Genomic DNA, 14,850 nt, shown 5'->3' on the forward strand with positions numbered 1-14,850 from the left:
CGTAAGGTCGCTCCTTTTATAGCGTTTATAGCATCGGGTGCATGGCGGGCGCGGATCTATAAATAGTATGAAATAATTTGCGCGGATTTATGGCGGGTGGACGGTTCATACATACACGTGGATTAGGATGGCATAAAAGCTCATCCGCGCATCTCTAATTCTCATACATAATAAAAGACCCCCCCCCCCTTCCCCCCACGAAGATCGTCATATTTTGCAAATGATTTATCGGGCCACTTGCAATACCTCCGTGTCCTTTCTCTCCCATTTTCTCCACAATTGTACTTGGGCCAATTCGCTCTCTGCTGTCCCGGTCGTTGCTCCGCCCCCTCTGTAGCACATGCTTCCTCTGATACATGTGCAGTCGCCAGCTGCTTCTTTCCACCTGACAGCGAGGAGTTTCACCAGCAGGACGTAGCGCGACCAGGACTCATAAGCTTAATGCAGCAGCTTCCCACCCGCAGACACAGCCAATTGTGCCTGTCTGGACACCCGATCAAGCCAGAGGTGTCATGGGGGAAGGCTGTATTTTTTTTCTTAGTTCCTCTAAAGTTGACATTTTGGAGAGATACTGATGACATGCAGGATTCTCCCATGTCATAAAGAGAGCTTTATGCATTTGTAAAGGTCACAAACTCTTCTACATTTTCAAAAACTCACTCATCACCTTTTTGACCTCAAACCTCCACGCCACATCCTTCCTGTCCTGCTGGTAGCACTTTGTAACCCTGAGGTTCACCTGGCAGCTGTCCCACAGCAGTAACAGAAAGACACGTGGAACTCGATGTCAGTGACAACATGATTTTGTACCGGGCTTCACTGAAACTCAGCAGTGATGACAGCCTGAGACGTATCTTCTAGCTACCTGTGAGCCGGGGCCCACTGGTGGACTGCGGAGATATTGCAAGTGGGCCGACAAATCATTTCCAAACTCTGCTGAAAAAATATATTTGATCTATATTATTATTATTATGATTATGTATGAGAATGCATTTCTCCTTTGTTGAATGATAATGTTATTTAACTTGTAATCAATTATTTGTTAATTAGCCTATATTGCAGACAGCCCCTCACTTTTAGTTTCTGATTTCTGTGTGGTGCTGATGGACAGCTCCTTGTATGGTTCAAATACAAAGTGCTCTGTTAGAGGGTACACACACACACACACACACACACACACACACACACACACACACACACACACACACACACACACACACACACACACACACACACACACACACACACACACACACACACACCATGCTGTTTGGTTCTGCCCTTCAGCTTCACTATCCCCATTCTGGGCCAACATATTTGATTGGTACTCTAAGGGCCTCAAGTGGGCCGTGAGTCAGAAAAGGCTGAGAAGAACCACTGCTCTATAGTCCAATGTAACACACACACACACACACACACACACACACACACACACACACACACACACACACAGAATATTCCACTTCCAGAGACTCAGATATACCAGAGACATATAGAGAGACTTATTTTGATAAGCATGATCAATTTAAGTTGAACTATTTCACACATTAGCTGCAACATTTATTAGCTGCTACACACACACACACACACACACACACACACACACACACACACAGGAAAACAAGCACCAGCAATAAGACCATTATAGGCGACAGTATAGAGCCATTTGTTCTGTTTGTCGCTGTAACTTTGCTGTGGTGCATGGATGCAGATTCGCTTGTAACTTTCAGAGAGAGAGAGAGAGGGGGGGGGGGAGGGAGAGAGAGAGCGAGCGAGAGAGAGAGAGAGAGAGAGAGAGGGAGAGAGAGAGAGAGAGAGAGATAGAGTGGGAGAGAGGGAGATATAGAGATTCAGACAGTGAGGCTGGAGTCTCGTGGGACTGTGGTGAGGGGACAGATGCGATTCATTCATCATTTATTTTCCATCGGTGTGTGTGTTTTTCTTTCCACGGCATGAAGCTCCCAGAGGACCCCCCCCCCCCCCCCCCTTCCACACACACACACACACACACACACACACACACACACACACACACACACACACACACACACACACACGCACGCACCTCCCCCAGTGGCTCTGACATCAGCAGCAGACCGGTGTGTGAGGTGATGAGGAGGAGGAAGGGTGGTGTGTGTGTGTGTGTGTGTGTGTGTGTGTGTGACACGTGTGTGTGTGCTACTTTGAATTACAACTATTATGAACAAACAAGAATCTATGCACCACCCTATACAAAGTTATAGGCTAGCTAGCCTACATATTAACTCGCTACATATTATAGCCTACCATGATTATTAGAATTATGATACCATACAGTACAGAATTATTTCTGAATTAAAAAGTGCGTATAGCTCTATAAAAAGGTGGGTTTAGGTGGGTTTATCCCCACTCCATCCCTCATGCAGACAGGAAGCTATGGCCATAATGATCAGTAGTGATCAGTTCAAAGGGGACGATAGGGGAAGAAATGCCTCTGCATCCACTTGAGCAGAAACGATGTCAGGTTGGTTATTCTGTTTCTCCCCCAGGATCCCCCGGGCCCCAGCCAACTGCCAACAAACCCATAACATCACTGTGGAGGAGAGGCTGTAGGCTGCAAGTCATTATAGGATAGGATAGCCTATAATAAGCTAAATGATGTTGCCAATGCCTGCACTAGTATATGACTTACTCTGCAGATGCTGCTGCTGAGCATCATTCTGACACAATGTGTGTACCCACCACTCCCGCTGTTATAGCATCATTGTGTGTGTGTGTGTGTGTGTGTGTGTGTGTGTGTGTGTGTTTGAGAGAGAGAGGGGTGGAGAGAGAGAGAGAATGAAAGAAAATCACATCTGCAATTTGCGCAATGATCCCCATCCACTGTCCCCGTGCAGTAAAAGCCACCTCAGTCTTCTCCCGTTACAAAGTAGCTACCTCAGTCTTCTCCCGTTACAAAGTAGCTACCTCAGTCTTCTCCCGTTACAAAGTAGCTACCTCAGTCTTCTCCCGTTACAAAGTAGCTACCTCAGTCTTCTCCCGTTACAAAGTAGCTACCTCAGTCTTCTCCCGTTACAAAGTAGCTACCTCAGTCTTCTCCCGTTACAAAGTAGCTACCTCAGTCTTCTCCCGTTACAAAGTAGCCACCTCAGTCTTCTCCCCTTACAAAGTAGCTACCTCAGTCTTCTCCCGTTACAAAGTAGCTACCTCACTCTTCTCCCGTTACAAAGTAGCTACCTCAGTCTTCTCCCGTTACAAAGCAGCTACCTCAGTCTTCTCCCGTTACAAAGTAGCTACCTCAGTCTTCTCCCATTACAAAGTAGCTACCTCAGTTTTCTCCTGTTACAAAGTAGCGACAGCATCCATATTCATCCCCTTTAGCGCGCTCTGTTCCCCAGTGTGTCGCCTCTCTGCAGCAGCAGCAGCGTGGAGATAAAGCGTGGACAGGTAAAGGCGTCCTGCAACTCGCTGTGTCCAACACACAGGGCAGACTGGCTAACTTGGCTAAGTCACAACCAGAGAGTGTATACAAATAGAGTCACAACAACAACAACCCACGACAGCCGACCACATCTTAACACATGTACACCACCAGTCATCTGAAGCATTGATTAGTGTGCCCGTTACGCACACACCCCAACACTGCTCCCTTTGCCCAAGTCCTCCACACTGCAACTTCTCCACTTTGAGCTAAGGCTACATACTTACTGCTGTGTAAATGTGTAGCCGCTACCTACTTACTGCTGTGTAAATGTGTAGGCTACATACTTACTGCTGTGTAAATGTGTAGGCTACCTACTTACTGCTGTGTAAATGTGTAAATGTGTAGGCTACCTACTTACTGCTGTGTAAATGTGTAGGCTACCTACTTACTGCTGTGTAAATGTGTAGGCTACCTACTTACTGCTGTGTAAATGTGTAGGCTACCTACTTACTGCTGTGTAAATGTGTAGGCTACCTACTTACTGCTGTGTAAATGTGTAGGCTACCTACTTACTGCTGTGTAAATGTGTAGGCTACCTACTTACTGCTGTGTAAATGTGTAGGCTACCTACTTACTGCTGTGTAAATGTGTAAATGTGTAGGCTACCTACTTACTGCTGTGTAAATGTGTAAATGTGTAGGCTACCTACTTACTGCTGTGTAAATGTGTAAATGTGTAGGCTACCTACTTACTGCTGTGTAAATGTGTAGGCTACCTACTTACTGCTGTGTAAATGTGTAGGCTACCTACTTACTGATGTGTAAATGTGTAAGCTACCTACTTACTGCTGTGTAAATGTGTAGGCTACCTACTTACTGCTGTGTAAATGTGTAGGCTACCTACTTACTGCTGTGTAAATGTGTAGGCTACCTACTTACTGCTGTGTAAATGTGTAGGCTACCTACTTACTGCTGTGTAAATGTGTAGTCAGTGTAGGCTACTAACTTATAATAGTGTGTAAATGTGTAGACTGCTGTGTGTAGTGTAGGCTACTACTTACTCAGATGCAGAGCAACAGGCAAGAAGAGCAAACAGCACGCGGAGCTCATCAGGGATGCCATTCTGACCCGGCTTCGTCCTCCGACCTTGTCAAGTCTGTGCGCCGGTTACTTTGCACCAACCAGGGCGTCCAAGTTGTAAAAACACACACACACGCGCACACACGGCTGTCCCGCTTCTTCCAGAGCGAGTGTGTGGTGTCCCCCCTCCACCTCTCTCTCCCCGGCAGGCAGGCACGCAGCTTGCTCGTGGCTCCACGCACGGTGCGCTGAGCGCGTGCTGCTGCTGGAGGACGGGCTACACAGCGCGCGCCAGCTCCCCGGTGAGGTGGTGAGCCTGCTGCACGAGAGAGATGCTGAAGCCGCAGTGTGGATGTTGAGAGAGCGAGCGAGAGAGAGAGAGAGAGAGAGGGGAGAGAGGAGAGAGAGAGAGGGGAGAGAGAGAGGGGAGAAAGGAGAGAGAGGGAGAGAGAGAGAAGAGAGACAAGAGAGAGAGAGAGAGAGAGCGAGAGAGAGAGAGGGGAGAGAGAAGAGAAAGAAGAGAGATAGAGAGAGAGGAGAGCGAGAGAGAGAGAAAGAAAGAAAACTTTTTTCCGGGACTTTTCAAGGAGCCATAATGGCGGTGATTCAATACCAGAAATTATTACTAGACTGGACAAACAGGACACACCTCTTTATATTGGATCTTAGTGCGCAAACACTGAAATTCAATATAATTAATATAAAGAGGTGCGTGTAGGACATCCAGTCTCATCACTTCCTAACATTACATGGAAGCTACTGGGGAAAAGATCACACATTTCCCATACATATACAGTATATGAACAGTGACCAACAGTGAAATGTAGGCTACTTGATGGTAACAGAAGGTTATCCACCTAAGATTACTGTAACAATGCATTACTAAATTCCATTACTTTTCCAAAACGTTCTGGGATTTTACCAATTCCATTACTTTTCCAGGTCTGGATTGGAAAAGATGTTGAAATTCCATTTCTTTTTCAGGTTTTCCATGACCGTGGGGACCCTGTAGGGGTCAAAGAGGCTGCCCTTAAGCATCCTCCCTGCCTACAAGTGTCCTTGAGCAAGACACTGACCTTTGACCTCCCTATCAATCAATCAATATGCAGTGAGAGGGAAGGGGGGGAGATAATGTCACGATGTGTCACTTGTATATTTTTACCCGTGCTCTTCAAGCAAAAGGTAACACACACAAAAATCCAGATTTTACAATTTTCAACTGCTCTGCAAGCCTTCTGCACAGACTGATAACACACACACACACACACTCGGGAACGTCTCATCCCCCTAGAAATAAACACAGACTGAATTGAACAAGTCTTTTTTTATTCCAAAAATGTTTAGGGTAAAAGAAAGTGTAAAATATACATCATGAACCATTCAAGCAGGGAAATGAACAATGAAAAGCTGTCGTACACAGAAGAAAAACAAAAACAAGATATTCAATCTTTTGTTGAGCAACAAACAAAAAGAAAATATATATACTGTACGCGTTTATGTGCAAGCTTTCTAATTAACATTCTGATCTTGTTGATCTTGATGGTTACTATGAACAAACCCTGATTGTGACGGGAAAAACAACTGTAGACCCTTGAAGGGATCCGGTCTGTCGTCCACACCTGAAATCTAAAGGAGAAAACGGACCTCAAAACTTTCTGATTTGGTGCGACGATGAAAGATTAATCATTATGGGACTACATGACTATACGGATGCTGATTCCTCATCCTTTCAAATATTGACCTTGGTCAGAAAATAAGAAGATGGATGCCGCCTCAGAGCGGAGTCACCTTGGAAGAGAAATTGGCTGAGCTCGTAAGGTGCACTCTCAGGCTTACTGTATTTATCTGCGCTGCCACAGATAACACAACTCCAAAACACAGAGTGTTGCGTCTCGCCGTAAATCACACCCGAGTAAATCAAGCGGAATGGAGAGAACAGAACAGCCGGGGATCAGGTCTGGGTCTGGTTGCACGTCAACATTTGGCGAGGGGGGTTAGAGAGACAACATCAAGACCACAAACTTTAACTGGCTCAAGTCATCTGTTCTCCACACACACACACACACCTCCCCTCCCCTTCAGACTCTGAGGCTAAACCACTGAATTGGTAAAACTGTCGTCAATCTGGTATTTCTCTCTGTCTCCAGTGTTTCATAGAGCAAAATTAGTATTTCAAACATCTGTCGCAATCAGTTGGCGGTAGTGCAATAACGTTTGCAAACCTAAAACCTACATGCTCTCCTCTGCTGTGGCGTTGGAGTCTTACAATAGACCCCCGACTAACTTCTGATGACAACAACAATTCTTGTAAAAAAAAAAAAGAACTGCAAAAACACGTGGGATAATGTTAGATGCTTTCAAATGACAAAGCGGTAGATGGGATCAAATCTCCGTGAGTAAAGTACAATAAGGCACTTGCTAAAGTCAACTGAACAGATCCTAAAGGTCGAGGGGTCAAATGAACAGAACCGCTGAGCATAATATATTACAATCAGTAGAAGCCAGTGGCCACCCTGCGCTTCACCGTGACGTTCATGACGACACCTCGGAGATGAACGAAGGGGCACATTTACAACCTAAGTGGCTCTCCAATGTTTGCTTGTAGTTTGAAACTAAAGTTTGAGAGCAGGAATGCTGCATGTACTCAAAAAAAAAAAAAAAACGATGAAAAAGCAATATGAACGTGTCTGCAGTTCAACTAAGTGCCGCCCCCTAGAGCTCAGGAGAAGTAACTTGTACATCCATTTCACAAACTTTGCTTGGATTATCCTGATAAAATGAAACAATCGGTGACGATAATAATAGTAATAATAATGTGTAGGAAGCATTTTCTAATGTATAAGTCTTCAAACAAGTATACAAGTCTTACAAATGCTAAGGATATATATTTATATATATAAAAAAGGGGGGCCAACGTATAGAAGAAAACGGGTTATGGCCTGATCATTTGACAGTACAGAGCGGTGCATCCTGGCTGTTTAGTGCAACCTTTCAACTGTTCGGGCCTGGAGTTCCCTTTGCATAAACACCTGTGTTACATTTCAATAGTGTTTTCCTCGTCATTCCTTTCCTCCCATTTGTACCTTGCAGAAACCTTGCAGCTTAGGGAGGATCATGATAGATCTCCATCTTCACTTTCAATTAAATCAATGGTTTTAGACCCTCTTCAAAGAATATTGAAGAACATTTGGCTTTGGGAAGGTTGTCGTCTCCAACCTGGCCAAGAAATAACCGACAGCAAAATATGCTCCTGTAAAATGAGCTGGCTTTGGCCCTGTCCACACATGCTTGGCAGTTGCCAACATTATTAGCTTGGTTCTTACAATGAAGCATGTTAAGTAATGAGGTTTGAAACTAAGCTGAATTGAAGTCATCCGAAATGCAACTGAATCCTAAACTGCTTCTAAAGCAAGCATGCTGTGGGGTCTGTGGTGAAGATGATCTCCAGGCCTCCGATCTTCTCTTCAGGCCACCATACAAAGGCAACATTTTGAGGTGAAATAGGCGGCCAACCCTGATCGGCGTTATCTTCTTTCTTTCCACACAATTTGAATCCTTGCAGCCATCTTGGTTCCCATATCCACCTTGTCCCAGTTGCACATCTCCATCCTTTCAAATGGTCAAGGTGTGTAGCCTCTGGATCACAACCTTCACAGTAAGACAATTAGACCTTACCTTACCAACGTTTCCGTTAGTGACGGAGTTAGAGGAGCACAGTCAGGTCAGGTCAGTCAGTCAGTCAAGACAGACACAACGAGCATGATGTTCAGATATGTTCTGGTCTGGTAGTGTTAATCAGCTCAGCTGAGCACCAAGTATCTTCTGGACAGCAGCTGAAGAGACATCCGGTATTGTCTTGTTTGTCAAGTTTCAGCCTTGTGTCTTCTCTGAGATGGCCTTTTTGCTTTATGTGACAGGTATAAAAGGACGAGACAAAGCCAGGAGGAGAGAACTGTCTCTTGGGAACAAAGTAGCAGTAAACCAAGATCAGGACAAATCTACAGTAAACCCAACAAGAGTCTCTCTAACAGGAAATGAAGTACAATCTTTGTCCAGACCACTCTTTGTCTTGCATTGCGGGTGTTCAGGGGGAGAAGAAGAAGAAAAAAAATGGTGGAACAAATAGTTTCTACCGACTGAACTGGACAGTTCACTGGTGAACGAGGGCCGGAGGAAACGGGAAGACATGGAAGGAGGAGGAGGGGAAGGAGCCTCCCTGGGTGTTTTCAGCACAGCCTCCCTGGGTATTTTCAGCACAGCCTCCCCGGGTGTTTTGGGGTCCCTCCGGAGCAGCAGCGGTGACACCAATCATACATTATGGCGGCTAGACGAGCAGGCAGACCACCGGGGGGGGGGGGGGGGGACATGTTGCTCTTAGTGCTAATCAAAAGCTGATTGGTCAGCAGACTCCACCCACCCCCTCTGCACCAGACTTGAAAGGGGAGGGACTAGTGGTTGACTAGGCCCTGCAGCATCATCATTAGGCGCCGCGCCCTCTTGTTGAGCGGGCTGTGTGGGTCCTGCTGCAGGAAGGCAAAGAGCTTGGGTCGCACCTGGGCCAACACGGCCGCCATGTGGTCTCTGGTCAGCGGGTCGCTGTGGTCCAGGTTCATCACTGCATCCTCCAGGTAGCTGCACAGAGAGAGAGAGAGAGAGAGAGAGAGAGAGAGAGAGAGAGAGAGAGAGAGAGAGAGAGAGAGAGAGAGAGAGAGAGAGAGAGAGAGAGAGAGAGAGAGAGAGAGAGAGAGAGAGAGAGAGAGAGAGAGAGAGAGAGAGAGACTTAAGATGACCACACAGACATAGACAAACAGGGAGACATTTGACAGGAAGGGAAAGAAAGAAAGCATTAGGCATTCTTATAGAGACACTGCGGAGCGCGTCATCGTTCAGAAACCACGCCCAAAATGGGGGCAAACAAAAACAACCCCCCCCCCCCCCCCCCAAACGGCGTTCTCCTATGTCGCGTGCAAGATCGTATATACGGAAGATGAACACTCCCAACTTACTTCCTTGACAGCTAGATCCACATTTTTCTTCTCGCCAATTCTCAATGGCTTCCTTGTTTTGCTCGGGAGTACAAAAAACTTTAATTGGCGATTTATTTTTACATTTGTTGACTGCGCAGCCCACCACACATTAACAGCTTTTAGCTATGTTTAATTCAAGAAAAATGACGCTGGTGTATGGAAGTGAACGGAGCGCTTTCCCCCGTGATGGGCGTGGCCTATTTCATGCAGTGTCTCTATGGCACTCCGATACCTTACTGTGGTGCCAGAGGCAATCAGTACACGACAAAGAAATGAAGACGGAGCCAAGAGAGACCGTGATTCTCTTTGTCGAGCGGAGAGACGAGGGGTCAAATGAGAGGTAGACATTCTGCAATCTCTGTCGAGGACATGTGAAACTCAAGTCGCTGGCGTCTTTTCACCTGGATAAAGCAGCCGTGGCACAAAGGTAGGTAGGCTGCGTCTAGCAAGACAGTGTTTCTGTCTGAGGCAGTGAAAGTTAACTGTCTACAGCGTTATGAATGCCCAACGCTGTCCTTGATCACTTTTCCAGGCTAGCAGCCCGACGTCTGAATATGTACTTTGAGTTTGTGCGTTCAAATGTCACTGCAGGAATGGAGTCTATCTCATCCTGGCTTTTATAACGTGCCCTGCTCGTCTCTCTACATCCATCGGACATCAAACCCCCCACTTCATTGTTTCAATAGACATCTGGTGGCTAGCGTGTCCAGCACAACTCCAACTATGTCTGTTCTGCTGTCCTCTCAGCACATGTCTTTACAGTCCAAAATGATCAATGACCTAACTGTACAGGCGTACCTGATCCCCATCTAACAATCATCGGAGCATCTGCAGATGGCCTCCAGCCAGTATTTCCCAGAACACCACCGCAGCCCTCTCATATCTTCATAACGCTGCCAACATGCTCTTTTAGGAGACATTTAATGCCCTTGCTAACCAAGCCGCAGATTTGAGAGAGACACTGATAGACGCCTCAACCTTTCTCAAAAGTGACATATTTCACAGGAGATCATCTGATTCATCTCCATCTCCTTCAGTGTCCCGTGGAAAACACTCCTGAAATGTGTCCGTTAAAAGCACAGCTAATAACTCTCTGACTAGGGCCAACGGGTAAGAGGAAGCGGGGGGAGAGGGGTAACGAGATGCTCCCTAGTCCTTTCTAAAAGAACTATGCCTTCTCTCTGGGTAGCTTAGCTTTGATGCTATTTTTCATAGATACCATCTATCAGAAGTGTAGGAAAAAAGAGACGGCTCCAACTTCTTCTGCCTTTATCTTGTGCAAGACAGAAACAAAGCACCCGACACAGTTTCCACAGTCTCGCAGTTCCTGTGTTATCCAGGGCTTGACTGAAAAAGGGTGCATAATACATATTCATATCTATGGTGTATGTGTGTATATATATATATATATATATATATATATATATATATATATATATATATATATATATACTGTATATATATACAGAACAAAAACTGGCACAAAGACTAGCATTTTCTCGTGCTTCACTCCTCATTACTACATCTCTTTGTTTTCCAATATTATCCCAATTGAGTAAGCAAGAAGAATAAGTAGTGATTTACTGGTAAATTATTACGGCATGGCACTGTCTCAGTTGTTGTTTTCCGGTGTGCATTTAACAGAAAGCCTAGGATAAGATGCTGCTGAGCCTCGTTTTGTTTTTGAAGTTGAGCAAGACATTTTTAAGCATCTACATCAATCCAATTAACATTGGAATTAATACATTTCTCCTAAGTTGGTTTCATCTCCTACTAAACCCCCCCCCCCCTTCCCCCACCCAGCAGCAACCTGTCCAACCATTATCCTACTCTGTCCTCCTAATAACTGTCTGGACTGAAGCACGCGCTGGCTTCTGCCCTGGTCTCTCCCTCCAGATGGTGCAGAGGGACACCAGGGGGCAGTATTAGCAGCAGCTGCCGTGTCAACTCAGTAGCAGACAGGTGATGTGGGGCCTGAGCGGCGCTGTAAAGGGACTGGGCTCTGACAGAGGACAAGGTTTGTTGGGGGGCGGGGCCATGTGGGAGGAGAGAGAGAGAGAGAGAGAGAGAGAGAGATGGGGGCCATGTGGGAGGAGAGAGAGAGAGAGAGAGAGAGAGAGAGAGAGATAGAGAGAGAGAGAGAGATGGGGGCCATGTGGGAGGAGAGAGAGAGAGAGAGAGAGAGAGAGAGAGAGAGAGAGAGAGATGGGGGCCATGTGGGAGGAGAGAGAGAGAGATGGCAAGAAGTGAGGAGAGAGAGAAGGGGACATACAAGGAGGGGGTGGGACGCTCTGAGGAGACATATTGGCACAGCGAGAGGAAAAGAGGAATAGGAGCAGAGCAGAACGTGTTGACAGACAACTAGAAAATAAACACTGAGGAGCAAAAGTGAAGAGGTAAAAAGAAGAAGAGAAACAGACACAGAACAGAGAGATCGAGAGACGCCAGAGCCTCCATGCTCCTCAAACATCCTTCTAGCAAGGGTTGCAGACAGAGCAGGGTGATGGGGTTACAGACAGAGCAGGGTGATGGGGTTACAGACAGAGCAGGGTGATGGGGTTACAGACAGAGCAGGGTGATGAGGTCACAGACAGAGTAGGGTGATGAGGTTACAGACAGAGCAGGGTGATGGGGTCACAGACAGAGCAGGGTGATGGGGTCACAGACAGAGCAGGGTGATGGGGTCACAGACAGAGCAGGGTGATGGGGTCACAGACAGAGCAGGGTGATGGGGTCACAGACAGAGCAGGGTGATGGGGTCACAGACAGAGCAGGGTGATGGGGTCACAGACAGAGCAGGGTGATGGGGTCACAGAGCAGGGTGATGAGGTCACAGACAGAGCAGGGTGATGGGGTCACAGACAGAGCAGGGTGATGGGGTCACAGACAGAGCAGGGTGATGGGGTCACAGAGCAGGGTGATGGGGTCACAGACAGAGCAGGGTGATGGGGTCACAGACAGAGCAGGGTGATGGGGTCACAGACAGAGCAGGGTGATGGGGTCACAGACAGAGCAGGGTGATGGGGTCACAGACAGAGCAGGGTGATGGGGTCACAGACAGAGCAGGGTGATGGGGTCACAGACAGAGCAGGGTGATGGGGTCACAGACAGAGCAGGATGATGGAGTCACAGACAGAGCAGGGTGATGGGGTCACAGACCTATTACCTGTAAATCAATCATAATCATTAAAGGTAATCAACGACAATGAAACCCCCTGTGTTGACGTCGACGCACCTGATCTTGAGCTCGGTTCGGGTTGCGAGGTTGGAGGAGAGCTGCTGGATGAGTGACAGCAGCACGGGCTGGCTGAGGGGACAGGGGTGCTGACCAAACACCTGCTGAGAGTCGATGGTCTCGCACACGTACAGCACCAGGTTGAGATCCGTCGCTGACAGGGCCTGCAGGGAAGAGAGACCATTACTGTGGCGTCAGCAGAGACCTAGAGCTTCACACACATTCAAATCTGTTGTTACTGTGGCGTCAGCAGAGACCTAGAGCTTCACACACATTCAAATCTGTTGTTACTGTGGCGTCAGCAGAGACCTACAGCTTCACACACACATTCAAATCTGTTGTTACTGTGGCGTCAGCAGAGACCTACAGCTTCACACACATTCAAATCTGTTGTTACTGTGGCGTCAGCAGAGACCTAGAGCTTCACACACATTCAAATCTGTTGTTACTGTGGCGTCAGCAGAGACCTAGAGCTTCACACACATTCAAATCTGTTGTTACTGTGGCGTCAGCAGAGACCTACAGCTTCACACACATTCAAATCTGTTGTTACTGTGGCGTCAGCAGAGACCTAGAGCTTCACACACATTCAAATATGTTGTTACTGTGGCATCAGCAGAGACCTAGAGCTTCACACACATTCAAATCTGTTGTTACTGTGGCGTCAGCAGAGACCTAGAGCTTCACACACATTCAAATCTGTTGTTACTGTGGCGTCAGCAGAGACCTAGAGCTTCACACACATTCAAATGTGTAGGTGATGGTGAGTAAAATGGTATGCCAGGGGGAGTAAGCCCATCAGCAGAAGATCCCTGTAGTGTACACCTGTACAGATGGAGCATTCTGCCAACAAAAAAGTATGAAAAGGTTCGGCTGCCAACTGCCGCCTTCTCTGAGCAATAGTTGGTTACTTCTAAAACAAGGCAAAGAAACAATGAAACTAGTAATGGCAGGTACTGATTCAAAATGTACCCCTAACAATACACAAGCCAGAGACGACAAAGACCAAAAGATGTTTACATGCCAAAGCAATCTATTTACTATGGGAGTAAGCCAGGCTTCTTAAGATCTATTTACTATGGGAGTCAGCCAGGCTTCTTAAGCCATATTCTCATAATCAGTGTGAACATTACCGACTACTCTGGGTTATGATGTTAAGCGATATTCTCATAATTTGTCGTCAAGAGCCGAACAAATAGACTAAAAAACAGCTTCTTTCCACGGGCCGTGTGGACTCTAAACAATCACAGCAGCCGTTCATTCTCTCACTCAGTGCAATACATGAACTTGTGCAATACAGTATATCAACGTGCAATATTCTTTTACTACCTCAGCAGTATTTTATTATTGTTTTGTTTCTGCTTTTTTGTCCCCCGTCTAGGTGTCCTGTGTCCTTATCTGTTCTTAATGTTGTTGTTACTTGTTTCTTAAATGTTTTTAATTATTTTTTAACGTCTGATTTTAATGCACTGTCAGCTGTTAATTTTGTTGTATGGGGGGAACTGTGCAATGACAATAAAGGCTATTCATTCATTCTAATCAGCGTGTGAACATTAGCGGACAATTCTGGGTTATGATGTTTATGATGTCAAGTTGAACCACTGGATGAATGATCTGATAAAGTAAATATAGTCAATGACATGAGTGAAGGAGAGTGTGAGAGAGAGAGTCAACAAACAAACTGTAAAGAGAGAGAGAGAGAGGGGAGAGAAAAACAAAGAGCAATAGTAAGCGAAGGGACAGTGCAGCAACCATTTAGAGCAGCTGCAGGTGCTTCAGGAGTGAACACACTGATGAAGGAGGCAGCAGCATGTCGGGGGAGAGATGCACCACAGCTACTGTGTACTGTACTACAGACAGGGATCTGATGCACCACAGCTACTGTGCTTTACTACAGGGATCTGATGCACCACAGCTACTGTGCTTTACTACAGACAGGGATCTGATGCACCACAGCTACTGTACTGGACTACAGACAGGGATCTGATGCACCACAGCTACTGTACTGGACTACAGACAGGGATCTGATGCACCACAGCTACTGTGCTGTACTACAGGGATCTGATGCACCACAGCTACTGTGCTTTACTACAGGGATCTGATGCA

General features: G+C 46.5%; 2 protein-coding genes across 2 annotated transcripts in view; both read right to left on the reverse strand.

Moving 5' to 3' along the window:
* Window positions 1-4,524, reverse strand: part of nrn1la (neuritin 1-like a) — a gene marked incomplete at both ends in the record, with an annotated part of 104,218 nt that extends 99,694 nt beyond the window's left edge. Inside the window, one exon of the mRNA XM_083654160.1 lies at window positions 4,464-4,524. Coding sequence (XP_083510286.1) covers window positions 4,464-4,524 — 61 coding nt within the window. The remainder of the gene's footprint in view (window positions 1-4,463) is intronic.
* Window positions 4,525-5,787: 1,263 nt separating this feature from the next.
* edc4 (enhancer of mRNA decapping 4) overlaps window positions 5,788-14,850 on the reverse strand; it is a 41,410-nt gene continuing 32,347 nt past the window's right edge. Inside the window, exons 29-30 of the mRNA XM_083654196.1 lie at window positions 12,745-12,908; window positions 5,788-9,114 (exon numbers count right to left, since the gene is read on the reverse strand). Of these exons, the coding sequence (XP_083510322.1) occupies window positions 8,931-9,114; window positions 12,745-12,908 (348 nt within the window). The 3' untranslated portion in view covers window positions 5,788-8,930. The remainder of the gene's footprint in view (window positions 9,115-12,744; window positions 12,909-14,850) is intronic.

This window comes from Poromitra crassiceps (assembly GCF_964638095.1).
Source record: "Poromitra crassiceps genome assembly, chromosome: 18".
NCBI classification, from domain to species: Eukaryota; Metazoa; Chordata; class Actinopteri; order Beryciformes; family Melamphaidae; genus Poromitra; species Poromitra crassiceps.